Here is a 25,934-nt window from a genome sequence, read left to right on the forward strand (position 1 = left end):
TCTGCCAGTGCAATCCTTAAATATTAAAAACAGTAAAGCATTGACTCAAACAGAGCCATTCAGTTATACAGTTCTGTAAATTTTAAGTGAGATACTGCTTATTTGCATCACTCTGTTGTTACTAGTGTAATAGTGCTTTTTGGAGGAGAGCAATTCCATACTGGGTTGAATGCTTGAGACAGCTATCAATCCCCTTCTATCTTGTATTAAATGTGCACACCACATTGTAGCAAACTGATTAACGTATAGATGGCAATGATTTTGTATAATGCTATGCAAGCTTAACAGAAATCCATCAAAATGCTTGGCGCCATCTAGAGTCAAATGCACCATGCCGTCTGAGGACCTGATATGCCTGGAGGAATCTGCTTTGCTGGTTATTCGTTGCTGTGAGTAAAATGTGCACAGTAAGGTTTTTTTTTGTTTTTCCTTCCCCCTCCCCCCACCCAATATATTCAGCATCCCTGAGGGCACACCTCCCAGTTAGAGAACCTCTGATCTAAAAGACCTTACATTTTTCACCAGGATTCATCACCGAATTTGATCCGCTGGTTGGATCATTAGCTTCCCCGGCTTGGGACTGGCTACTGACGGAGAGTGCGATGTGAACGCTAATAGAAATCAAACCACCAATACATAAGCATGAGGAAATACTTTTAGTTAGCCTCATTAATCCATTTTGGGATGAAATCTTGGATTCTGTTGAAGACAGTGGGAGTTTTGCCATGACTTCAGTGGAACCAGATTTCACCCATGATGTCTAATGTATCTGTGACTTTCTATCTTTTGGATTGATTTTAAATCTCAACCTTCCCTTTTTAAAATTAAATTATTTTGTAGTTGAAAGGCTTACTATAATACACTTGCACTCTGGTGATGCTGGAACTACCCCTGTGTAAGCTTGTAGAAAGGGTCTGTCAAGGTTCCTTCCCCACTCTGAACGCTAGGGTATAGATGTGGGGACCTGCATGAAAAACCTCCTAAGCTTATCTTTACCAGCTTAGGTCAAAACTTCCCCAAGGTACAAAATATTCCACCCTTTGTCCTTGGATTGGCCGCTACCACCACCAAATACTGGTTACTGGGGAAGAGCTGTTTGGAAACGTTTTTCCCCCCAAAATACTTCCCAAAACCTTTCACCCCACTTCCTGGACAAGGTTTGGTAAAAAGCCTCACCAATTTGCCTAGGTGACTACAGACCCAGACCCTTGGATCTTAAGAACAACGAACAATCCTCCCAACACTTGCACCCCCCCTTTCCTGGGAAATGTTGGATAAAAAGCCTCACCAATTTGCATAGGTGACCACAGACCCAAACCCTTGGATCTGAGAACAATGAAAAAGCCTTCAGTTTTCTTACAAGAAGACTTTTAATAGAAATAGAAGTAAATAGAAGTAAAGAAATCACCTCTGTAAAATCAGGATGGTAGATACCTTACAGGGTAATTAGATTCAAAACATAGAGAATCCCTCTAGGCAAAACCTTAAGTTACAGAAAAGATACACAGACAGAAATAGTTATTCTATTCAGCACAATTCTTTTCTCAGCCATTTAAAGAAATCATAATCTAACACGTACCTAGCTAGATTACTTACTAAAAGTTCTAAGACTCCATTCCTGGTCTATCCCCGGCAGAAACAGCATATAGACAGACACACAGACCCTTTGTTTCTCTCCCTCCTCCCAGCTTTTGAAAGTATCTTGTCTCCTCATTGGTCATTTTGGTCAGGTGCCAGCGAGGTTACCTTTAGCTTCTTAACCCTTTACAAGTGAGAGGAACTTTCCCCTGGCCAGGAGAGATTTCAAAGGGGTTTACCCTTCCCTTTATATTTATGACAGGGTCTTCTCAGGTTCTCCTTCAAGTGATGGTCCCTATTATATTCCATTGAGGCTTATGCATGTGCACCCAGAGCTGGAGCTTTTCAAAGTAGTAGTGTCTGATGTTCCACGCATGCACCCTTGCATTGCCTCATGGTTTCGCCCAAGGTGCTAAAGGGCGGGTTACACTGACCACGTCTTGAGTTCCTTCTCACCACCGCAAGATCAGAGCCGGAGTTTCTGCTTTTCTCTCATTGTTGGTGACGCACTTTCGAAACTTTCTAGGAAAACTATTTTTATTCTTGTACATAGTTAGGATTTTACTGATTTTGTAGTAATTTTAGTGTTCATAGTCATTTTTATAGAATTAAGGACTTTGTGATGCTGTTACAGCAGTTTCCCGCCAACTCTCCTTGCCCCCCGTGTCTGGGGATGGGAGTGTTGCAGCAACAACTGCAGGATCAATCAGGTGGCCAGATTGGAGTTGTGGCCCTAATATTCGCCTTCAGAACCATCTCACTCAACCTGGAAGGAATCCACTGTCTCACTGCCCCGTCCTTCATCGAGCAGACGTCCAGAACCAGGGCTGGACAATACACCAGTCAGCCCGGCTCCTACAGTACCAGTGGATCTGGAGAGAGTCCCCTTGTTGTCCCCAGATGCAGCTGTGTCATCGATGCCCTCCTCTCCCCCAGATGACTACCGTCAATTTCAGGAGCTGCTCAGGAGAATAACTAATGCTCTTCAGATCCCATTGGAGGAGGTGCAGGACAGTCTACTCCCCCATCCACCAACCCATGGACACCGTTCTCACCATCCCACCAGAAGTCCTCTCCTTCCTCTGATGGTGGACAGTCCCGCTCCAAGTTTGATGCGGTCAGCCCTTCCTCCAGTCCTCATTGAGTGTGACAATCGTAACAGATGCATTGCTCGACAGCTGGGGAGCCCACATGGGAGATTGCATGTGTGACAAATTGCCGGCACTACTTTGAGGGGTCTCGCGCTTTCTCTTCTTGGGGAGGGTTCAGGGCACCGTTTCTCGCCCCTGAACTACGGTATTAACTGCCCCACTAGTGTCCTAGAGGAGGGGAGTGGAGAAGGAGGGACTCGGGCCCGCCCTCTACTCCGGGTCCCAGCCCAGAGGCGCTAAGGATAGCGGTAAACCTCTTGAACTCGCAGTTCCTTCCCCTGGGCTACTTCCCTCTCCTGCCCTTCAGCTTGTGGGGCTTCCTGCCCTCCCTCTGCACAAACCAGGTGTCCCTTTACCTAGGGTCTTGGTCTTAGCCCACCGCAGCACTTCTCCAAACTCTCCTCTGCTTCCCTCCAAACTGCTCTCTGCTTCAACTCCTTCTCCTGTCTGATTGAAGCAGGCGGGTTTTATCAGGTGCTCTAATTGGCTTCAGGTGCTTTAATTAATCTATAGCAAACTTTCTTCCCTCTACAGGGAATAAGGGTCCCTTCTAACACTCTCCTGCTGCCCTCTGGCCATGCTGTATCACACATGCTACAAAGAACTTGGATCACTGGAGAAGGTAGGATGCATATCAAGATCCTGGAACTTTGGGCGGTATGCAAGGCATGCCATATATTTTACCATCCATCCATTCTTATCATGTTCTCGTCATGTCTGACAGCTACAATTTACTATGTAAATGAGCAAGAAGGCACAAGGTTCCCATGCTGTGCTTGGAAGCAGTGTGCCTCTGGAAATGGTGCATTGCCCACAGTAGCTTCTTGTTGGTGGCTGGCCTACCTACCAGGGACCCAGAACATGATTGCTGCTGATCTCCGCAGGAACTTTGCAATTGACCATGAATGTGAATTGTACGGCATGGTAATGGTGGACATTTTTGGTCAGTGGGAAGCTCCTGTTAGGGACCTCTTTGCATCTCACACCAACACCAAGTGCATTCAGTACTGCTCAAGGGGAGGACTCGATGCCCACTTGCAGAGCGACACCCTTGTTGTTGATTGGTTGGACCGGATCAACTATGCTTTCCCTCCCCTACCACTTTTACCAGGCGTGCTTCACAAACTCTAGGAGAGGGCAGTGGTTATCCTGATCACTCCATTCTAGCCTCACCAGTTCTGGTTTCCTCTGCATGTCGAAACATCTTCCAGTCCCGACATTTCTGGAACTGCTCACACAACACAATGGTAGACTCAGACACACAGCTCCACGGACACTTTATCTGACAGCTTGGTTTTTGGATGGACACTTGTGCTAGCACGAGAATGTTCATCGGTAGTACAAGATGTCCTCTTCAGTAGCAGGAAGGACTCCACGAGATGATCCTACCAAGCTAAATGGGTGCATTTCACAGAACAGTCTTGCCCTCAAAGCTGTTCGCATCCTGATGCTCTTAAACTATTTCCTGTATCTGAAGGCCTTGGGACTCGCTGTCAGCATCAGGGTTCATGCAGTGGCTTTTAGCATTTTCCATCCTCTGGTGGAGGGACATTCAGTTTTTACCCACCTTTTGACTACCCGATTCTGGAAAGGCCTTGTACGTAAATATCCACCCATTCAGCCTATCACTTCTCAGTGGGACCTCACCCTAGTGCTTACATCATTAATGAACTCTCCCTTTGAACCTCTGGCCTCCTGCCCCCCTCTCTTTTTTTCCCATGAAGGTTGCTTTCCTGGTTGCTTTCACCTCTGCAAGAAGGATTGGCAAACTAGGAGCCATGATAGCAAACCCCCTTTTCACCATGTTTCATAAGGACAAAGTTTCACTGCGCTTGCATCCCAAACTTCTGCCAAAAGTGGTTTCCCACTTCCACCTCAACCAACCCATACATTTGCCAACCTTCTTTCCCAAACCACATGCCTCAAATGAGTAACGGTGGCTTCATACCCTTGATGTCCATAGGACTCTGGGCTTTTACCTACAAAGGACAAAGCCTTTCTGGAAGTCTCCTAGAATATTTCTTGCCATAGCAGAGAGAATTAAAGGGCAGGCCATCTCCCACACAGAGAATCTCAAAGCAGGTTTTAGGGTGCATTATGCTCTCTCAGTTATTGAGTTATCAGTTATTGGTCCCATTCCACGACAGCGTGAGCATCAACTACTGCTGCATTCCACTAGGATACTGCTTGTTAATCACACTTGGTGTAATACAAAAGGGACAATCACTCAAAGGAGAAGGGGAGGTTACTTACCTGTAACTGGAGGTTCTTCAAGATGTGTGGTCCCTATCTGTATTCCAATCCCACTCTCCTTCCCCTCTGCTGGTAGATCTGTGGTGGAGAAGCAACTGAAGATGATGTCAATCTGCCCCACCCTTTATCACCTGGGGCAAAACCATGAGGCAATGCAAGAGCGCATGCACAGACTGAGGGACGCTATTACTTTGAAATGCTCCAGGTGCATTCTCATAACCCTCTTTGGAATACAGATAGGGACCACACATCTCAAAGTTACAAGTAAGTAACTTCTCCTTTCTCACATTTTTTGCAGGATTGTTTGGGTGCATCACACCCTTTTTGTTGCATTTTGCTCTGCCATTAGCTCACTTTCGCCTGACATCCTCTTTCCCTTGTCTTCATCCTTCTTGATGAAATACATGATGAAATTTAAGATCTGGGAGCTTTTTTAACTTTTATATTTGGGGGAGGGGACTGTTACTGTACTTTAATATTCCTTGGCCCCTCTTCTTCCACACTACTCCCTTCAGTTGAGTCACTCAATCTTACTTTGCCTCCCTGTTCTGTGCTGAAGTCCTGCAAGACTCAGTCAATAAGCCTGTTTATTTCATTGTAATGTTTGCTAGTTAAGGGTTTACACTGACTCCCAAAATAGCTACAGTCATGTAAGCATATAGGAAACTCTTTTGTTGTATTTGTCAATTTAAAAAAATTAGAAAGTAGAGATACATATAAAAGACTACATACCAGACAATTTTAAGATTTTTTTTAAACTAGCTTATGTTTTGACTAGGGGAAAGGGATTTATTTGTATTTCTCAAACCAAAACTTCTAATGCATTTTTTATAATGTCTAAAAGTACTTTCACTGAGCTAAAATTCAGTTTGAGACATAAGTATTGGTCTAAAGGATACTTTGTATGGTCAAGCTCCATAATGGAATTACTGATTAATTCAATTATAATGGTGTAATGTGAAAATAAAGGAACACAGTAAAAATCTTCCTCTTAGAGTGATTGCTATTTGTTAGGGGAAATGTATTGTATTGGGGAATAGGAGTTTACTTCCTGTCTTGAGTCTGAAAGGTGAAAAAAATTGAACAGATGCAAGCTGTGTTCATTAAAAAACATACACAGTCATTTAAATCACTTATGGTTTTTTTATGATACAATTGTGAATTTTTCTTTTCTGATTTGCCATTAGAGGTAGAAACAGATGGTAAAGGCTTATTTTAAAGTGTACTCCATTAAATTAACCTGTGCTGCTCAGTGATTGTTCACTGTAATAGGATTTTGCCCCTCTGGAATTCACTGGAAGGAAATAAGGTTTCAGAAAATTCTCTTTCTATCAGGGGGTTCACTATAGCTGGGCTTACTATAGCAGACTTCCATTTGTAGTACTGAAACAGTAATAATAAAGAGGAATTTTTTACCTTTGAGACTATATGGAAATCAGGCTTTGACTCAAAGAGGAAATTATTTTGAGCAGATGGCTGTAAATGTTCCTAGGTGAATTTACTTTTATAGTTTTTAGTTTAGATGGATAGGGTACTGTTGGAAGTGGCTGGTTGTTTCTGCTTAGAATTTGTTTCAACACTGAAGTAGTAGACCTGAAATGTAGCTCTTGCCCAGTCAAAAAATAGCATATGCAGGATAGGGTAGAGAAATATTTATATTTGGTTCATTTAGTGGTAGTTTGGTTGACGTGTAAATTTATAAAGACCAGTTCAACATTGTTTTCGTAAATACAACTTTTACATGAGTAGATGTTGTTTAATATGTCTTATTCAAATAACCTTGAATTAAGTTAAGGAGTACTTGTGGCACCTTAGAGACTAACAAATTTATTTGAGCATAAGCTTTCGTGAGCTGCAGCTCACTTCATCGGATGCATTCGGTGGAAAATACGGTGGGGAGAGTTATATACATAGAGAACATGAAACAATGGGTGTTACCATACACACTGTAACGAGAGTGATCAGATAAGGTGAGCTATTACGAGCAGGAGAGCAGGGGAAACCTTTTGTAGTGATAATCAAGGTAGGCCATTTCCAGCAGTTGACAAGAACATCTAAGGAGCAGTGTGTGTGGGTGGGGGAAATAGTTTTACTTTGTGTAATGACCCATCCACTCCCAGTCTTTATTCAAGCCTAAGTTAATTGTATCCACTTTTCAAATTAATTCCAATTCAGCAGTCTCTTGTTGGAGTCTGTTTTTGAAGTTTTTTGCGGATACAGACTAATACAGCTGCTACTCTGAAACCTTGAATTAAGTTATTACTCATGACAATTAAATGTAAATCATATGTATATCAAAATATATACTAGCTTTTTTGTTTCAATAAATCCTTCAGCTGTTTATGTTTAAAATAGTTTTAAGCTGACAGCATTCATATATCTTGAATATAAAAGATAACTTGGTTTGAAAATTATTACTTGCCAAAGATAATAAATCTGAAGACTGACTGACCCACTGGATTTATAAGATGGTAACCTAAATATAACTTTTTTAAAAAGTACCTAAATGTTAGATCATTAAATCAGAATTTATTATTATTAAACAAATTTTGAGTTGTTTACATTGGGTTCTGTGTGAGGATTGTAGTTTACATATGTAAATATTTTAATTTCATTTTGGGGGAAAGAAGACACAAGCTCATAAAACAGAATCTGCTTTTCCTATTTTAAATTCTATTTCGTGACAGTTCATTTTTTTAAAAATCATAATTTCGACCTTTACATGGTCATCTCTTTTTAGCAATAAATGATTTTTTTGGAATCTTTTTAAAAACAGTGGGTTGTTCAAATATGCTTATTAGCTATTGGATAAGTAGAGAAAGATATGCCTTCAAGGTCACTAGAAAATTAAAGGTGCACTAAAACCTTCATTTCCACTTAATGGCCTTGCTGGCTTTGCTGCAGGCGAGTCCTCCGTGACTAGTAGCACATTTTCCACAAAAGAGGTTCAGATCAGAGGTCCTGCATGTTCTGCCTTGGTTTCATCAGCGAGAGAATCAAGCTCAGTCTGTTGGCTCTCATATAACTCAAACTGCAAGTGTAGATCTAAGATGGCTGGGAGATCCTGTTCTCCCTCTTGTGAGGCTTCCAGTTCACACACACAACTGGACCACTTTTCTGTTACCCAAGGTTCTCAGAACCAAAAGCAGTGGTAATTTAACTGTTTCTCTCAAGGCAATGTCAGGAATAAATTAATGGGGACACAGCTCTTCCATCTGAAAAATGATTGGTACAAACCAGTGCTTTTATTTAAAACTACTTTTTTATTAAGTCTCAAGCACACACATACATATATGCTTTCACAGTAGGTTCAGAGCATTCCAGACATTTATATTTACCCAAAGTCTGAGATGGCTTCGAGTAATCAGCAACCACCCTTCCGTGAGCCCTCCTTCCGTTCAGCTGCTGGGGAGTTTAGGTGCCAGATCCTTGCCCAAAGAAAAGCTTCCTCAGACAGCTCCAAAGCGTATCCTTTTGCCTAATCTTTTATAGCTAGCAGAACACACAACTCATAGTGACTTCTAATGGGTCACCATAGTAACCTCTGGTGGGTCACCAATTCTCCTAATTTCAGCATACTACTCATTATCTCTTATCATTCAAGCATTTCTATTCATAACAATAAAACGTATATGTTAGGGGCACTTAACCAAGGTTGACTATCCAAACATTCCTTCCATTCTTATGGTCCGTTAACTATGTCCCATCCTCCCATTCTGTTTAGCAGAACTGAAAACATGCAGCTGTTTAACCTTGCCTTTCAGGACCTAAGATTATTCCTAGTTATGTGGTATTTGATTTTCAGATAGCAATGGCTGGACGCACACAAATGGCTGGACTGCAATACTGTCAAATTCTGGGGTTACACTCCAAGTAAAGGTTTGCTCTGCTAAAAGGTTTTAGAGGAGTTCCCCCTTCTCCTTACCTAGTTTGATACAGATTTACTAGACAGTAGATTCTGAAATAGAGAGCATAAGGAGGATCTTAGTGCTTGGCTAAGGAACTCCTGGAGTTCCTAGCCTCCTTGCCCATTAGGTCCACCTGATGGAAGAAGTACAGATGTCCCAGATGGGAATCTGCCCTGTCTAAAGAAAGATGTTTGTCTCCTTATTGGCTTCCACTCGTCTACAAAAGGAAAGGAGAAATAATATGCACTTCTTGCATAAAATATCTTTTTTGGAATGTCATAACATTTTCCCGAATGTGGGCAAGTACATCTAGGATTTTAAAACTGTGCTGGGAAAGATCATTTACCCATTACTCAATCTCTTTAAAGCAGTGTTGCTCCAACTTTTTGCAGTCTAACCAGTAGCAGAATCTGTCCATCCCCACTCCATTACTGCATAGCTAAGGCTTCCTTAGCAGCAGAGCTTGGGCTGAAGGCAGAGCTGGGGGCGGAACCTGGGGATGGGGTCAGAGCTGGGGCTAGAGGTAGAACTGGTCTGGTGGCGGAGAGGGAATGAGGGCAGAGCTGGGCTGGGGCTGGGGCTGGAGCAGGGGACAGAGTGGAGCTGGGCTGGAGGCAAAGAAGGAATGAGGGTAAAGTGGGGTTGGAGACGGAGCTAGGTGGGGGGCAGAGCGGGACTGGAAGTGTGGTACTTCCTCCCCGCCCCCTTGAATGTTCCTCCTTGCCCCGTAGGGAAGTTCACCCTGCACTTGGAGAACCATTAAAGTGATTTGTTTTGACATCAATACATGTTTTCCATCCTGATTAAGTCTAAATGGTGGCATTTATAGAAATGGAGGTGGGAATGATAAACAACTCTAAACAGCTCCACACACTGTGTGAATGTTGATGGATGCACACATTTGTGTGGCTGGTTACAGGCCTGCTGTTAGGGGCATGAATTTCTTTAAGATAAATTTCTTTTCTTCTCCCTATTGGCTCTCAGCTACTGTAGCAATGACCCCAATATACAAATATCGTCTTGTTCTCTTTCCCACACTGCATCATGTCACCATAAAATGACAAACACTTCATTACCACATAATGTTGAGACCTCTGACTGCCACTGAAATTGAAGAGCTCCCTCTCCTATTTTGATGTACTCTGAAAACTGATACAGTCTTCCCCTTTGGACGACTTACTCGCTTTGGGATTCTTTTATGATACTATGGCCAATGTGGCCCTGAGATACCAACTATCAAATCCCCATCCATTTATAGATTGCTCCAGTCAGAGGTTTCCACCTAAACCTGCTATATCTTCTTCAAAATGTGTGAGGGTAGACACTTTCTTTTCAGCTCTTAAATCTTCTTATCCACCACTGAAGAGCCTGGAAGGTGACCTTTGAAGAGAAGTAGGAATTTGATGATACAGAAGACCTTCAATGTGCGACAGAAGCTAATGTTACTCTGTGTTACCAGTGAAAATGAAAACTACAGCTGTAATGATCCTCAAATTCCACCTCCTCTTCTTTTTGTGGAACCCCCTCTAATGTGTTCATTCTATCCCTTCTTCAGACACAGAAATGTACCTTTGAAATTTAGACATATTTTGAGATGATTTTAAACTAGATATAGTTGTAATTAAATATGTAATCATTTACTGAACTATTAAGTTCAGGTCTAAATTTTTTTTACCTGCTTTAGGGGAAAATGGCTGGGTTTCAAACTGTTTGAAAACCAAAATGTTCCCTGTTTATCAATCTGCTAATTTCTAATTGCTGAGGCCTTGTCTACACTACAAAATTAGGTCGAATTTATAGAAGTTGGTTTTGTAGAAAGTGTTTTTATATAGTCGATTGTGTGTGTGTCCACACAAATGCTCTAAGTGTATGTAGTTGGCGGAGTGTGTCCACAGTACCGAGGCAACGGTCGACTTCCGGAGTTCCTGCAGTCTCTGCCACCCATTTGAATTCTGGGCAGAAATCCCAGTGCCTAATGGGGCTAAAACATTATCATGAGTGGTTCTGGGTACATATTATCAGGCCCGCCTTCCCTCCCTCCCTGAAAGCAAGGGCAGACAATCGTTTTGCACCTTTTTTCTTACCTGTGCAGACGCCATACCACGGCAAGCATGGAGCCCGCTCAGCTCACTGTCACTGTACGTCTCCTGGGTGCTGGCAGACGCAGTACTGCATTGCTACACAGCAACAGTTTATTGCCTATTGGCAGCAGACAGTGCAGTATGACTGGTAGCCGTCGTCGACGTAGTCCAGGGTGCTCTTTTAACCGACCTCGATGAGGTCAGGGGCGCCTGGGCAAACCTGGGAGTGACTCAGCCAAGTCATTTCCCTTTTAAGTTTCGTCTCATGGCGATTCAGTCCTACCGGCAGTGCACTGTCTTTTAATCTGCAGCCAGCAGAAGACGATGGCCAGCAGTCATACTGCACCGTCTTCTGCCGAGCACTCAGGTGATGACGCTGGCTACCGGTCGTACTGCACAGTCTGCTGCCAGCAAGATGTATAAAGATAGAGGAAGTGGATCAAAATAAGAAATAGACCAGATTTGTTTTGTATTCATTTTCGCCCCCCTCCCTTTGTGAAATCAACAGCCTGCTAAACCCAGTTTTGAGTTCTATCCTTGAGGGGGCCATTTTGTTTCTTGCAAAGCTACCCCTTTTGTTGATTTTAATTCCCTGTAAGCCAACCCCGTAAGCCATGTTGTCAGTCGCCCCTCCCTCTGCCAGAGCAACGGCAAACTATCATTTTGCCCCCTTTTCCCTGGATTGCTCCAGCAGGAGCAGATGCCATAGCACAGCAAGCATGGAGCCCGTTCAGCTCAGCCCAGCAGTTATGACCATTGTAAACACCTCGCGCATTATCGTGCAGTGTATGCAGAACCAGCACCTGAAAAACCAGGCGAGGAGGCGACAGCAGCACGTTGATGGGGCCCTGAACACACTTTTCTCTAAAACCGCTTTCCCCTGCAATTTGGAGATCATGGTGTTAATGGGGCAGGCTCATGCCATGGAACGCTGATTCTGGGCCCGGGAAACAAGCACAGACTGGTGGGACTGCATAGTGTTGCAGGTCTGGGATGAATTCCCAGTGGCTCCAAAACTTTCGTATGCGTAAGGGAACTTTCATGGAACTTTGTGACTTGCTTTCCCCTGCCCTGAAGTGCATGAATACCAAGATGAGAGCAGCCCTCACAGTTCACAAGCGAGTGACAATAGCCCTGTGGAAGCTTGCAACGCCAGACAGCTACCGGTCAGTCGGAAATCAATTTGGAGTGGGCAAATCTACTGTGGGGGTTGCTGTGATGCAAGTAGCTAGCGCAATCGCTGAGCTGCTGCTATCAAAAGGTAGTGACTCTGGGAAATGTGCAGGTCATACTAGATGGCTTTGCTGCAATGGGATTCCCTAACTGTGGTGGGGCTATAGACGGAACCCATATCCCTATCTTGGGACCAGACCACCAGGACAGCCAGTACATAAACCGCAAGAGGTACTTTTCAATGGTTCTGCAAGCACTGGTGGATCACAAGGGACGTTTCACCAACATCAACATGGGATGGCCGGGAAAGGTTTGTGATGTCAGACCTCAGCGAAATCAACATTCCCATTGTTATTGCTGCTTGTTGTGTGCTCCACAATCTTTGTGAGAGTAAGGGGGAGATGTTTATGGCAGGGTGGGAGGTTGATGCAAATTGCCTGGCCACTGAATACGCACAGCCAGACACTGGGGCGGTTAGAAGAGCACAGCAGGAAGCAGTGCACATCAGAGAAGCTTTGAAAACCAGTTTCATGACTGGCCAGGGTACTGTGTGACACTTCTGTTTTGTTTCTCCTTGATGAAAACCCGCCCCCTTGATTGACTAATTCCCTGTAAGCCACCCACCCTCCCACCTTCAATCACAGCTTGCTTGCAAAGGAAATAAAGTCAATATCATTTAAAAAACATGTATTCTTTATTAATTGATTATAAAAATAGGGAGATAACTCACAAGGTAGCCCTGGTGGGGTGCGGGAGGAGGGTAGGAGGGAAGCAAAAGGCCACTTTAAAACTTGTTGAATGACAGCCTTCTGTTGCTTGGGCTGTCCACTGGGGTGGAGTGGTTGGGTGCCCGGAGTCTCCCACCCCGTATTCTTGGGCGTCTGGGTGGGGAGGCTGTGGAACTTGGGGAGGAGGGAGGGCGGTTAAGCAGGGGCTGCAGCGGCAGTCTGTGATCCTGCTGCCGTTCATGAACCTCCACCAGATGCCAGAGCATGTCAGTTTGATCCCGCAGTATCCCCAGCATTTCCTCATGCCTCCTCTGATTTTCCTGCCGCCACCTCTCCTCACGTTCATCGGCCACCGTCCTGTACTCTGCTATTGTGTCCCTCCACACAGCTCTGTCAGTGCTGGACGACTGCATGAGGTCAGAGAACATGTCATTGCACGTGTGTTTTTTTCGCCACCTTATCTGAGAACCTCTGGGATGGAGGAGGGGGGCTTGAAACATTTGCAGGTGCTGGAGGAAAAAAAGGGAATGAAGTATTTAAAAAGATACATTTTACAGAACAATGGCTATACTCTTTCATGGTGAACAACACTATTCACATTACATAGCACATGAGATTTTGATACAAGCTCACATTTTGCATCTTAGATTGAGTGCCTGCGGCTTTGGTGTTAGATCACACACGCAGAGCCAGGCAACAGAATTCGGCTTGCAGGTGGCCATGGTAAGCCATAGTCTTCCAGCTTCTGCAACCTTCATAACAGCAGCCCCCTCCTTTCCCATACCAAGCAAAGCCCGTTGAGACCATTTACTGCTGCAGTTTTCCTGTTAACGTGCAGCAGCAGAAACCAAACTAACGCCCTCCCCCCATCCAATTCTCTGGGATCATCACTTTTCCCATCCCCCCACCGCGTAGCTGGTATCAGGGAAGGTCCCTGCTAGCCAAACGCGAACAGCTCAGCTCCAGTGGCCCTCCCTCCCCCACCGCGTGGCTAACTGTGGGGAGGATTTCTTTTTAGCCACAGGCAAACAGCCCAGTAGGAACGGTCACCTCTGAATGTCCCCTTAATGAAATTCCCCTATTTCAACCCGGTTACCATGAACAATATCACTCTCCTAAGGATAACACAGAGATAAAGAACAGATGTTGCTTGAATGCCAGCAAACACCGGGACCATATGCTGCCAGTCTTTGTCATGCAATGATACCAGATTACTTGCTACTAGCATGGCGTGGTAAAGTGTCCTACCATGGAGGACGGAATAAGGCTGCTCTCCCCAGAAACCTTCTGTAAAGGCTTTTAGAGTACCTCCAGGAGAGCTTCATGGAGATGTCCCTGGAAGATTTCCGCTCCATCCCCAGACACATTAACAGATTTTTCCAGTAGCAGTACTGGCCACGAATGCATCCCAAGTCCTCAGGGCTACTTAATCATTAAAAGACGCTTGCTTTTATAACATGTATTATATTTAAAAGGGTACACTCACCAGAGGTCCCTTCTCCGGCTTCATTGGGTTGGGAGGGTATTTCAGTAAGAGTGATAAAAAGATCCTGGCTGTTGGGGAAAACGGTGTGCTGTGTGCTCTCCCCAAGCTCGTCGTCCTTCTCAACTTCCCCATGTGCAAAATCTTCAGCCATGGCGGAGAGTATCCCATCCTCTGAGTCCACGGACAGGGGTGGGGTAGTGGTGGTGGGCCCCCTTAGAATTGCATGCAGCTCAGCATAGAAGCGGCATGTCTGGGGCTCTGTCCCGGAGCGTCCATTTCATTCTTTGGTTTTCTGGTACACTTGTCTGAGCTCCTTAAGTTTCACACGGCACTGTATTGCGTCCCTGATTGTAGCCTCTGTCCCTCATGGCCTCTGAGATTTTTTGAAATGTTTTGGCATTTCGTCTTTTGGAACGTAGTTCTGATAGCATGGATTCCTCTCCCCATACAGCGATCAGATCCAGTACCTCCCATTCGGTCCATGCTGGAGCTCTTTTTCGATTCTGGGACTGCATGGTCACCTGTGCTGATGAGCTCTTCATGGTCACCTGTGCTGATGAGCTCGCCTGGCCAAACAGGAAATGAGATTCAAAAGTTCCCAGGGCTTTTCCTGTACACCTGGCCAGTGCATCTGAGTTCAGAGTGCTGTTCAGAGCAGTCACAATGGTGCACTGTGGGATAGCTCCCGGAGGCCAATACCTTCGAATTGTGTCCACACTAACCCTAATTCGAAACGGCAATGTCGATTTCAGCGCTAATCCCCTCACTGGGGAGGAGTACAGAAATTGGTTTTAAGAGCCCTTTATGTATAAAAAAAATGGCTTCGTTGTTTGGACGGGTGCAGGGTTAATTTGGAATTAATGCTGCTAAATCCGACAAACTCATAGTGTAGACCAGGCCTTAGTAGGTAGAAAAGTGTAGGTGGCAAGAGAAACTTAAATTGCTCATTCTCAAGAAGGGGACCACGTTTTAATTAAGTTTATGAGTTGGGTTGATGGCCTTGAAGTATTTGACATGCCAGATATTTTTCATGGTTTTTAAATCTTCCATTGTTAGTATTGATGGAAATATGTTAATTAGCCTGACAGCTTAACTGTGTGTTTTAATACATCATTTGGACTCCTTTGACATGCTGAATGAATAATTAGCTCAATAAATGTTGCCATTTCATTTTCTGTATTATCCAATTGGTTTTATGCTTTAAAAAAGAAAGTAAAGGTTAGAGATACAGAATTTTGTTTGGGGGGTGCATGGTCACAAACCAAATATGGGTGTAGAACATCAGTTTCCTTCCAAGGAAACCTTTTTTCTTCCTTTTCCTTGTCAGTGTAGAGGAGCGGTTGTCCTCACATGAAAATTAATTTCTATTCACTATGACAGCAGAAATTGGTGTGATAAGAGAATATCAAAATTGTGTTGTAGATATATGATGCTGGTCCAGTTGCTTTCTGCTCACTTTGAACTGTCTTCTGTTGATATCTGCAGCTGAGAATCAGCAGACAGATGGAGTAAATCTGAAAGTTACACTGACACATGTGAGCAGAGCAAGTAGAAAAGCTGCAGAGTATCTCATAGTGAATGTAACATCCAATTATAGAACACTTAATCTGGAAATCTTGCCACAAAAATTGAGTAAATTCCCATTTGGAACAAAATTGCAATCTTTTCTAATGAGTTTTTATATAACTTTTCTTTCTCTCCAGTGTGCAGACTGATGAAAGAATAGAAACAATAGAATACTGACATTAGAACTCATTTTTGTTAATAAATCCAGATACAAATTGCCTGAAAATACTGAAGGCTCGCCAATGTGGCCTTTTAAATAGTTAGCAGATATTTTGTTCTGAAGTGTCTTTTATTTGGTGCCATAGTGTTTAATTCTTTTTATTTACTCAATTTTTTACACTTGTCATGTAAATTTGTTTAATCTTTTGCCTTCAACTCTGTAGGTGGCCTAGAACATTGGCAGGCATTACTGCATACCTACTGTGTACTCGTTACTCTGCTGGCAGTGGGATATATCCTGGCAACTCTCAGGATGAGAGAAGAGCTTGGCGCAGATGTGACAGAGGAGGATTCTGGGCAGAAGAGGACTATTCTCGGTGCCAATATGCAAATGATGTTACTCGAGTCCTGTATATGTTTAATCAGGTAATTTGTACTTCTCTATCTTTTGTGAAACTATTTTAAAATAACTTAAATCAAGATCTTCAATGAAAATAAAATTGAAAATTTGCCTCTCCACTGCAATAGAGCTACGACTTTGTCACGGAAGTCACAGAATCCGTGACTTGAGCCTCCGGCGCCTGGGAGTTGTAGGACCCCACCACCCTTGGTGTCTGGGAACTGCAGGAGCCTGAGCGCCCAGCTGCAGCGGGGCCGCCCTGCAGTCCCAGCTGCAGCGGTGGTGGGGGGACCCTCCAACTCAGAGCCTGCAGCTCCCCATTTTGTCATGCGTATTTTTAGTAAAAAAGTCACGGATAGGTCATGAGCTTCCGTGAATTTTTCTTTATTGCCCGTGACCGGTCCATGACTTTTATTAAAAATATGCATGACAAAGTCTTAGCCTTCGTTACAAAGTATCTAGTGTTCACTGGATCAATGTATACACCATTTGTTATCTGATCATGTCTCTTTATTAGCATTTCACAGCTCAGAACCTAACACTGGAACCTGTGGGATTACACAAGAATTTGGTTTAGCTTTCCTTTCAGAGGCCATCGGATATTTTAGTGAATTGGAGAATTCTGACAACCTCTGTAATGGGGTGCACTCACCTCTCACGGGCACCCCTGGTCATCAAGTGTGTGCATGCTGCAGTTTTTTCCTCAATTTCCTCCACTAGTTGCCCTCTGTCGGCCGCTGCACTCCTCAGGCAGGTCTTCAGTGACTCAGTCCTCCGTCTGAGTTATGGAGGGTCCATATGCCAAATTAAACAAACTTCTTCCGGGGTACATAATCCAAAATGTCCCCAATGTCCTGCAGCCCTCCCTGGGCTCAGTCTTTACCCAGTTCGAAAGGGCCTATCCTGGTACCCTTGGTTGGTGTGTCCTCCTCTGCAGCCCTCCCTGGGTTCAGTTTTTAACTAGTCCAACAGTGCCTGTCACAGTACCCTGGCTTGGTCTGGGTAGGGTGCAAGGCTCCTACTCGAGACTTGAGCAGAGGCCTGAGGGCATCTTACCTAGGGACTCATTACTTCTCCTAGAGACCTCAGTGACCCTAGCCTTCTTGCTGAGCCCGCAGTTCGCTGACCACCAGCTCCCCACTGAGTTAGTCTCAGTGCAGCCCCCTTCTCTGGGGTGCCAAAGTTCTAATTCTCTTCCTTAGGGCATAGCCACTTCCTCCCAGTGGCTGGTGTGGGGGAACTGGTCCCACACACTGCGTCGCATCCCAACCCAGGGACCCTTGCATAGTGTAGCAGCCTTGCACTATGTCCCTTTACTAATGGCTGCTCTACATTTCCCTGGCCCACTTCCCATAGCCCATTTTAGTTGAGTCCCAGCAACAAGCCAGAAGCTCCTTCCTCACTCCCCCGGTCCCTGCCAATAACTAGTCCCGACAGCCAGCCAGGAGCTATTCTTGGGCTCCCCCGGTCCCTGCCAGCAACTGATCTGTCCATCCCTTTCAGCCCCTGCAGCCAGCCAAGGAGCACCTCTTACTCCCCCAGTCCCTACCAGCAGACTGAACTCATGCTGGCCCTGCACCTCCTTTTATAGGGTCCTGCTGAGTCCTGATTGGCTGCTCCCTGCAGCCTCTCTCATTGGCTGCCTCCCCTGCAGCCACTCACGCCCACTTGGAGGACCTCTCTACTGCTCCTTTCCTGGGATGGGTGTTGAAGGAACCTGAGGCCTCTGGGCCTAGTCCACCCCGTCTCAACCTCAAACACCCTCCCCAAAATGTAAAAGGTTACTCTAGCTGTCTAGTATAGCACTGGGTCAGACTTACTGAATTCTGAGCTGTTCTTGTCTCCAATTTAATCACACAGACTCTTGGAACATCACTTTGTTATAGACACAGTTTATTGATTCTGTAAATCATTAATATTTATTTACAAATGCAGATACACTTTACAAATAGAGATATTAATCATACTTAAAAATATACCATACATTTTTTTACCCTAAAGTTCTTGTGTTTTGAGACCGTTTCAGGCTCTGTCTAGATTGTAGTGCTTTGTTCTTTGCTATTTGAGTTAATTTGACAATTACTTTGAGTTAACTAACACTATTGTAAATGTAATTGTAGGTGCTCTGCATGATGAACCATAAATGTTTGTGAAGTGTCACTCACATTAGTTAAATGACAGTCATTCACCCAAAAACTGGGGCTCTGGGTTTGAAAAACAGTGGTGAGTAGCTACAGCAATCAGGAATTTGCAACCTCTAATCAGGGCCTAATATGGTTCTCTTTATGCCCACTCTCACTCACCAATGTTTTGTAAGAATGTTGTAACAGATTATGCCTAATACTTGCAAAGAATTTCAAAACATCACTGCATAGAATATTGAAATGGACTAATGCTCCTTTTGGTGAATTATGAACATTTACAGATGGAAAAGCTGGAAATCTGACATAAGTATAGACTTAAGTTTCAGTAGTCCACTGGAAATTAAACGTTAAGTAATATGAAAATGATCCAGGATGTGGTCAGCCTTAAATCTTATTTCACTTAATCCTGTTTATTCTTTGTCCCAGAAATATTCCATTAAAGAAAATGAACAAAAAGTGAAAAAGAAAAGAAGGAAAAGCCTTCCTAAAAATATAGAAGAAACTTTAATTTTGAAACAACTTGCAAATTAATGCTGGATGAAAGAATTACACACACATAGCACTGGATCCTCTCAAGTCTAAATGTGCATTTACTTTTAACAAGTAAATAAACCTACAAGGTTCATTTCTTTGCATGTTTCTCAAACCCAGAATCACTCATAATTGAAACCTCATCCAAATAAATTACTGAATTTACCTGGGAGTTGCAGTCAGCCATGGGTCTCTTATGTAGGTGTTTATAAATGAAACACTTTCCTGAAAATTCTGAATAAATTTCCATTAACCATTAAAAGCAAACAGCAAGGGGAGAGAGCCTTAACCGTAATCTTCTACAAATATTACTATGTGATACACGTGCAGAATCAGTAACCATAATTCAATGGTGTTGCCAATACGACATGGTATTAGAAAACTAGCACCAAAACACCACCTGGAATTCAGGACATCTGGGTTCAAGTTCTTGTTCTACCTCAGACTTTCGGTGTATAACTTTGGAAAAAATGACTTAATAGCTGTATGCCTTCGTTCCCCATCTGTAACATGGGGATGATAACGCTCCTTTCTCTCACTCTTTGTGTTACCTGTTTAGATTGTAAGCTGTAAGGGTTTAGACTGTCCCAGACTGTATTTTTACAATGTCTAGAATACTGAGGCGCCAATTCTAGTAGATGGGCCTTTAGGGAGCTACCATTATAGAAACAAATAATGGACCTAACAAGTTGACCCTTTTATTTTTTGGCAGACATAGGTCAAGAAGGAATTGACTAGAAGTTCCCAGGACAGCAACTAAATTAAGTGGGTGGAACATGTCTGATTAGGGAGCTTCACTTATATTCCATCCTACTGCTACTGCTCTTTGGGGGGCAATATTTTTTTCATAGTTAGGGAGAGTTCTGTGAGTCTCATGTTAGAAAACTGAAACCCAAGGTGAAAATCCAGTCAGGAATATTTTAAGAGAAGCAGGATTACTGGTCTAATTTTTCCATATTTAAATGTATAATTATTTCTCTGCTCTGTCAAAATTGTAAGGAATGTTCAAAAATGTTACCTTAATATTGAGCTCTGTGATTTAATTATTCCTTTAGAAGAAGTAATCTGAAAATTATCATCTTTTTCTGTGTAACAAAATTTTAGGTAGGTCAGCAAAACTTCAGTAATTTTTTGCACAGAAAACATTTGGATCTCCCAAAAATTTTCAGTGCTAGATTAAATAGTTTTGGGGCCCTGTGCACTATGGAAATTGGGCCTTCCCCACACCTTCACTCAAACTTGGCCCGGCTGCCCCCACCATGACAGAGGGGAGAATGGGGCACACCTGTGCATCACTGTGACCCCAGTCTAATTCTTCTGCAACTGCTGTCCACCCTGCACAGCATTAAGAGGGGCCACTTAGCAAAGCACCTTCTCTCCAGACATTCACTATTCAGAAACAAATGCCTCTCATCCCACATGTATCCCAGCAATCCTCCACCAGCTCCCACTTACGCTGAGATTCCCCAGACACATCCCAGGAGACCTGACATATATCCCACTCACCACAGCCCCGAGTGCCTCCCAACATCCTGGCCACTCACCAGCATCTTCACTCCACTCCCACCCCGTGGTAGGGCAGCTCCTCCTGATTTTGGCCACCCAAAATGCCAGGTTGCAAAACCACTCAAATTTGGCCCCGTCATCATTCTTCCCTTACCCCCTGCCATCATGATGGAGGGACAGCCGAACCAAATCTGAGTGGCATTGCAGGAACTCAGGTTTGGCCTTTCCCAACACCACCCACAGAAATCAGTTGGTTGGGGGGCCCCCTGACATGGTAAATCCAGGCCCAAAGATTTGTTTTGCTAGACTGTTTTTGTCTTTATTTAGGGACTAGGTATATTATCTTTTTAATACCTGGTAGTTTAAATTAAATATTGGTCTGGATCCGAAATGGAAGGAAACACTGAATAAAATGGAACGTCTAGATGTGACTGCTACGGTTAATTTTGTGTTAAAGGGAATTCTTCATTACCTTAAGAAAAAATTACGGAAATATTGCTTAATCCAGACAGATTGATATACATTGTACTGTGACTTGCATATCATGAATGTGACCTTTTAATGTAAAAATTAATTCGCTGGTTTAAAAAAAGAAAAGTGCAGAGAGATTATATGCAGTATTTGAACTCTGAAACTTGATTTTTGTTAATGATGCATTATGGCTGCTGAACTAATATACGCTAGGGATATCAATCATTGTTTTCTAAAACCATGCTTCCAAATCTACTGGTGCAGGCACCGATGCTGCAAAGAGAACCATGCAGGTGAGACCCTGTGCAGTGCCACAGGAAGTCCATAGGACTCTGGGAGGATGCAGGAGTCTGCCTGCCTGGTTTTTGTTGCAGGAGTGGGACACTGAACTTTTCTTATATTTTAGGGAGAGCCTCTCATTAATTTCAAGTACATTTTCTATTTTAAATATGTCAATAGATATTGTGGCTGTGGTGTGTGTAGCTTTCTCTTAGCTTGTCTAGCTATGAAACATACTTTTCATGCTCTAGGAATTTTGGAAAACAATTTTATCTATATACACAGGAAATAGATGTGCAAAGGAAGAGAAATTTATTAATTGTACTTTATTTAAAAAATTAAGGTTTTGTTTTTGTTTTACAATAGTCTCAAATTTGAAACACTTAGGCATTCTCCTAAATTGTATTTAGATTTAAATGTTCCTTTTTTTGTTGCTCATATTTGTTCTTTATATAGATGCCACTCAACCTTACTAATGCAGTTGCAACAGCAAGACAGCTTTTGGCTTACACTGTTGAAGCAGCAAATTTTTCTGATAAGATGGATGTTATTTTTGTGGCTGAAATGATAGAAAAATTTGGAAGATTTGCTGAAAAGTACAAAGAGGTACCTCTAATATTTGATACCATTTTCAAGATAACTGGATGAAATATTTGCCTTATTAAAAATACCTGTTTTAAATAATAAAAACCTTCTAAACCTTAGGTTGAGGAGCTCAAATTTCAGGTTCTATTCCATTTTTTTCTTTGTTTAGTAGGTTCCTGAAGTTGCTGACCCATGGTCAAAGACTTTGTATTCATGCTGAGATCCTCCAGCATTCACTGGACCTGTAATGTCTCTGGTCAGCAATGGAGCAGGGAGATAGGTACAGTACGTCTGGTTTTATTTAGTATAGAGTGGGTCACCCAGGTTTTCATTAGAATGATTTTATATAAAAAGCTGAATAATGAAAACCTCAGAGATCCTCTCAGTAATGAATAAAACAAGACTTATCTTTTTCCCCCCATGATAGCCTGGCTTTATTCAATATTGAGGTGTATCTCTAAGGTTTTTCAGTCATCTTATATCTTATGGGATATAAGACATTAAAATAATATCTTAGAGAGTGTTTATTGTTGAGGGGGAGTGGATAGAAACTCCTTTTCACTGCTGAACAGTGGTTTTGATCTCACTATTCAGTGCATATTGGAAAGTTGGAGATCATAGTGCAATAATTTGGAACTTGGCCAAAAAAACATGCCCACCCCATGCAAACACGAACAAATAATGTAGTATAAAAATTCACAATAAACTCTTTGGAGGATTTTCACATTACAGTTCCCTTTTAAATATATAGCTCAGTTAATTTGTCCTAAATTTAATGTTTCTATATGTTTGTGAAATAATTTAAAAAATAATTTATTAAATGATTGTTTTTAGTACCTAACCTAAAATATGGATTGCTGCGTGATTTAATATATTATAAGGGTATTGTTTTCTCAGCAATGATTTGTCAATCTGTTGTCACTCTGCCACTACTTGAAGGTAATAAAAGCGATAAAACTGTCAATGTTAAATTCATTCATAGTGTTTTTAATAGTAGCTGAAGTTCCTCAGTTTCTCTGTAGATGATGTATTGTTCTTTTTGTTTTTTTAACCATATTTAGTGAAACCTGTTTGATTTGTTGGTATGCTGGAAAGTTGCAAGTGATAGGCCATTCTCTAGCATGAATAGCCAATACATTTAATAATCTTCCTTTAGTCTAAATAAAAATAAAGTTTTAAATTAATCACTACACATTGCTTTCCTGGAATTAATTAAAATTTAGAGCTGGTAAATATATGAAATATGTTTTCAAGTGGCTTTTCATTGTGCAGTTTGAATAGTCTGAAAGATGTAGAATACATGAATTGTAACCTTAATAGCTTCCTCAGTGTCAGGTGTCCACTAGAAAAAACAAACATTCGGGGAGTGGGGGCTCTGTGTCAGACTATTCCACATTAGAAAATGAAAAAAACTATAAGATGTCATCACGGCTTAGAAACATTTTAAGAAAATTCTTGATGACATTGACGAAAGAGTGGGCGAGTGTGACTTGATAATAAGTTCATGATTTATGCAGAGAGAATCAATTAAGTTTGATTCCTATAATTTTAGGAATTTCTTGTTGACTTTTACAATAAATTATCAGTTTAACCAACAGACTTATAAGAAGTTGTATGTTTTATAATTAAATTAATAAGCATTTTATCCATTTGCCTTAGTTTTGATTTATTTCAGAAATATTTATTAAATAAGGGCCTGATCCTGCAAAGTATTGAGTGCCGCTCTCTCTCTGTTGACTTCACTGACAGTTGAGGGTGCTCAGCACCTTGCAGGATCAGTCCCTAGCAGAGCAGTGGAAAAGATGTGGCAAATCTTCACTTCCAGGTATGGACTTCCTTGTTTGAAAAGCTTAAAAATCTCACTGCTGTCTTCTTACCTGCTATTGTTAAAAAGTAACACCCCAGATTACAGTAACTGAATGAGGTCAGGTTTTTTTGTTTTGTTCATCTGACAGCATTCGTATATAGTCTGTGTCACGTTTTCCTCTGTATGAGGCACTGATCCTGTAAAATCTTACAGATGTGCTTCACTTCATAGAGCTGTTGTCAGTGCTCACAGTTAAGAATGTGCATAAATGTTTGCAGGCTTGGGGTCTAACTTAGGAAATTTCCAGGGTCGGGGGTAGAGGAGAGAGGAAGGTTGTGGCAAAAGAGGGGAAAAAAGAAAAACTTAAATTTCCAGAATTGACAGTGTCTGGTTATCAGAAGTACCACCAAAAACTACTTTTAACTATTGAATAGATTAACGTTGAAGTTGATGGTAGCCCTCTTAAATGTCTCATGCTCTTTTGCTTTTGGAGTATAGTAAATTTAACTGACAGAAGGGGAAAACAAAATATATTGTCTTAACAGTAATATTACAGTGAGGTAAATATCTGACTCTTAAAAGCTACTCCAGTAACATACCTGACAAATAATGGTTGATGTGGGAACAACTGTTTTCTTGGTTTTTTTTTAAGATGCTGACAGTAGTATTAGGTTTCCAATAATTCTGGCTTGAAAATAATCTTATGCTTCTTATTGATGTGCCAAAAGATGAATGACCGAAGCTGACATGGTGTTTTCTTATTTCTGTCCCATACTAGCTTGGTGATGTGATGGTGGACATTGCAAGTAACATTATGCTAGCTGATGAACGTGTTTTGTGGATGTCACAGAGAGAGGCCAAAGCTTGCACTAGAATTGTACAATGTTTACAGAGAATTGCTATGTATCGACTAGCAAATGGAGCTCAAGTTTACTCAACAGTAAGCATAAAGTTCCATTAATTTAAAGTAAACATTTCTGGTTTATTTTGAAAAGTGAATTTTTTTTCATAGTTAATAGATTTTGACATTGTCTGATTTGTGCTTCGAGGTCTAGAATATTTGAGATTCCTAAAAGGAAAAAAAATTATTCCGACCAAATTAATCTGACAGTTATACAGAATGCTTTTCTGGTCTTTGTATAAAATTAATGTGAAGAATCCTTTGAAGATTGTTTTTATGTGGTATAAAGTTATTTATTGTCTATATGATTTTTCTTGTCACAGTACTCTCCAAATATTGCTCTGGAGGCTTACGTAATAAAGGCAACTGGCTTCACTGGGATGACATGCACTGTATTTCAGAAAGTGGCTGCATCAGACCGTACAGGACTTTCTGACTATGGGAGAAGAGATCCAGATGGAAACCTAGATAAGCAATTAAGCTTTAAGTGCAATGTTTCAAATACACTGTCAAGTTTGGCACTAAAGGTCTGATGCTCATTGTTTCTGTATTGGCTTATAAGACTTAGAGATTAATTGGTTGGAAAGTGGCTTAAATTAAGTTTCCAATGTTAAAATATTCTTACTGCATTGTAATACAGAACAGTTATTTAAGAACAAGAGTAGAGAAGCTATGAGAGGAATAAAGAAGTTGGTTTTGTGTTGCTTTTGGCTAAATTACTCAAAACAATTCTTAATGGACCGGTGTCTACATTAAAAAAAACAACACCAACACCATACTCTTAGGCTATATCTACACTACAGAGTTTTGTTGACAAAAGTTATGCTGTTGCATGTCCACACTATGTTCTTTGTGTCGGCAGAGTGCATCCACACTGAAAGCTCTTGTATCAACACAGAGAGCAGTGCACTGTGGGTAACTATCCCACTGTGCAGCTGGCCACAAGGTGCTTTGAGAAGGGTTTGCAATGCCTCATGTCTCTTTTGCCGACAGAACTGTGAAGTGTAGACAAGGCTTTAGACACACACAGTATTTCAGCAGCATGGAAAGTGAATTACCTCCTGACCTCTTTTTAATGTTCAGTACATTTATTTTGGTATGCTGTCTGCATGTTACACTTAACTTTCAAGTTAAAAAAAAGTAACCTTTAAGATACGTTGACTTAACTCAAATTTTTTACTTCGACACATGTCTAAACAAGTGTGTCTCATGGTGATTGAGGACATA

General features: G+C 42.1%; 1 protein-coding gene across 3 annotated transcripts in view; it reads left to right on the forward strand.

Moving 5' to 3' along the window:
* ADGRA3 (adhesion G protein-coupled receptor A3) overlaps positions 1-25,934 on the forward strand; it is a 118,768-nt gene that overhangs the window by 50,044 nt on the left and 42,790 nt on the right. For all 3 annotated transcript variants that reach the window (XM_073342384.1, XM_073342386.1, XM_073342385.1), the window contains 4 exons: positions 16,308-16,509; positions 21,871-22,020; positions 24,585-24,746; positions 25,031-25,234. In XM_073342384.1, coding sequence (XP_073198485.1) covers positions 16,308-16,509; positions 21,871-22,020; positions 24,585-24,746; positions 25,031-25,234 — 718 coding nt within the window. The remainder of the gene's footprint in view (positions 1-16,307; positions 16,510-21,870; positions 22,021-24,584; positions 24,747-25,030; positions 25,235-25,934) is intronic.

Source organism: Lepidochelys kempii, chromosome 4 (assembly GCF_965140265.1).
Source record: "Lepidochelys kempii isolate rLepKem1 chromosome 4, rLepKem1.hap2, whole genome shotgun sequence".
In the NCBI taxonomy this organism is placed as follows: domain Eukaryota; kingdom Metazoa; phylum Chordata; order Testudines; family Cheloniidae; genus Lepidochelys; species Lepidochelys kempii.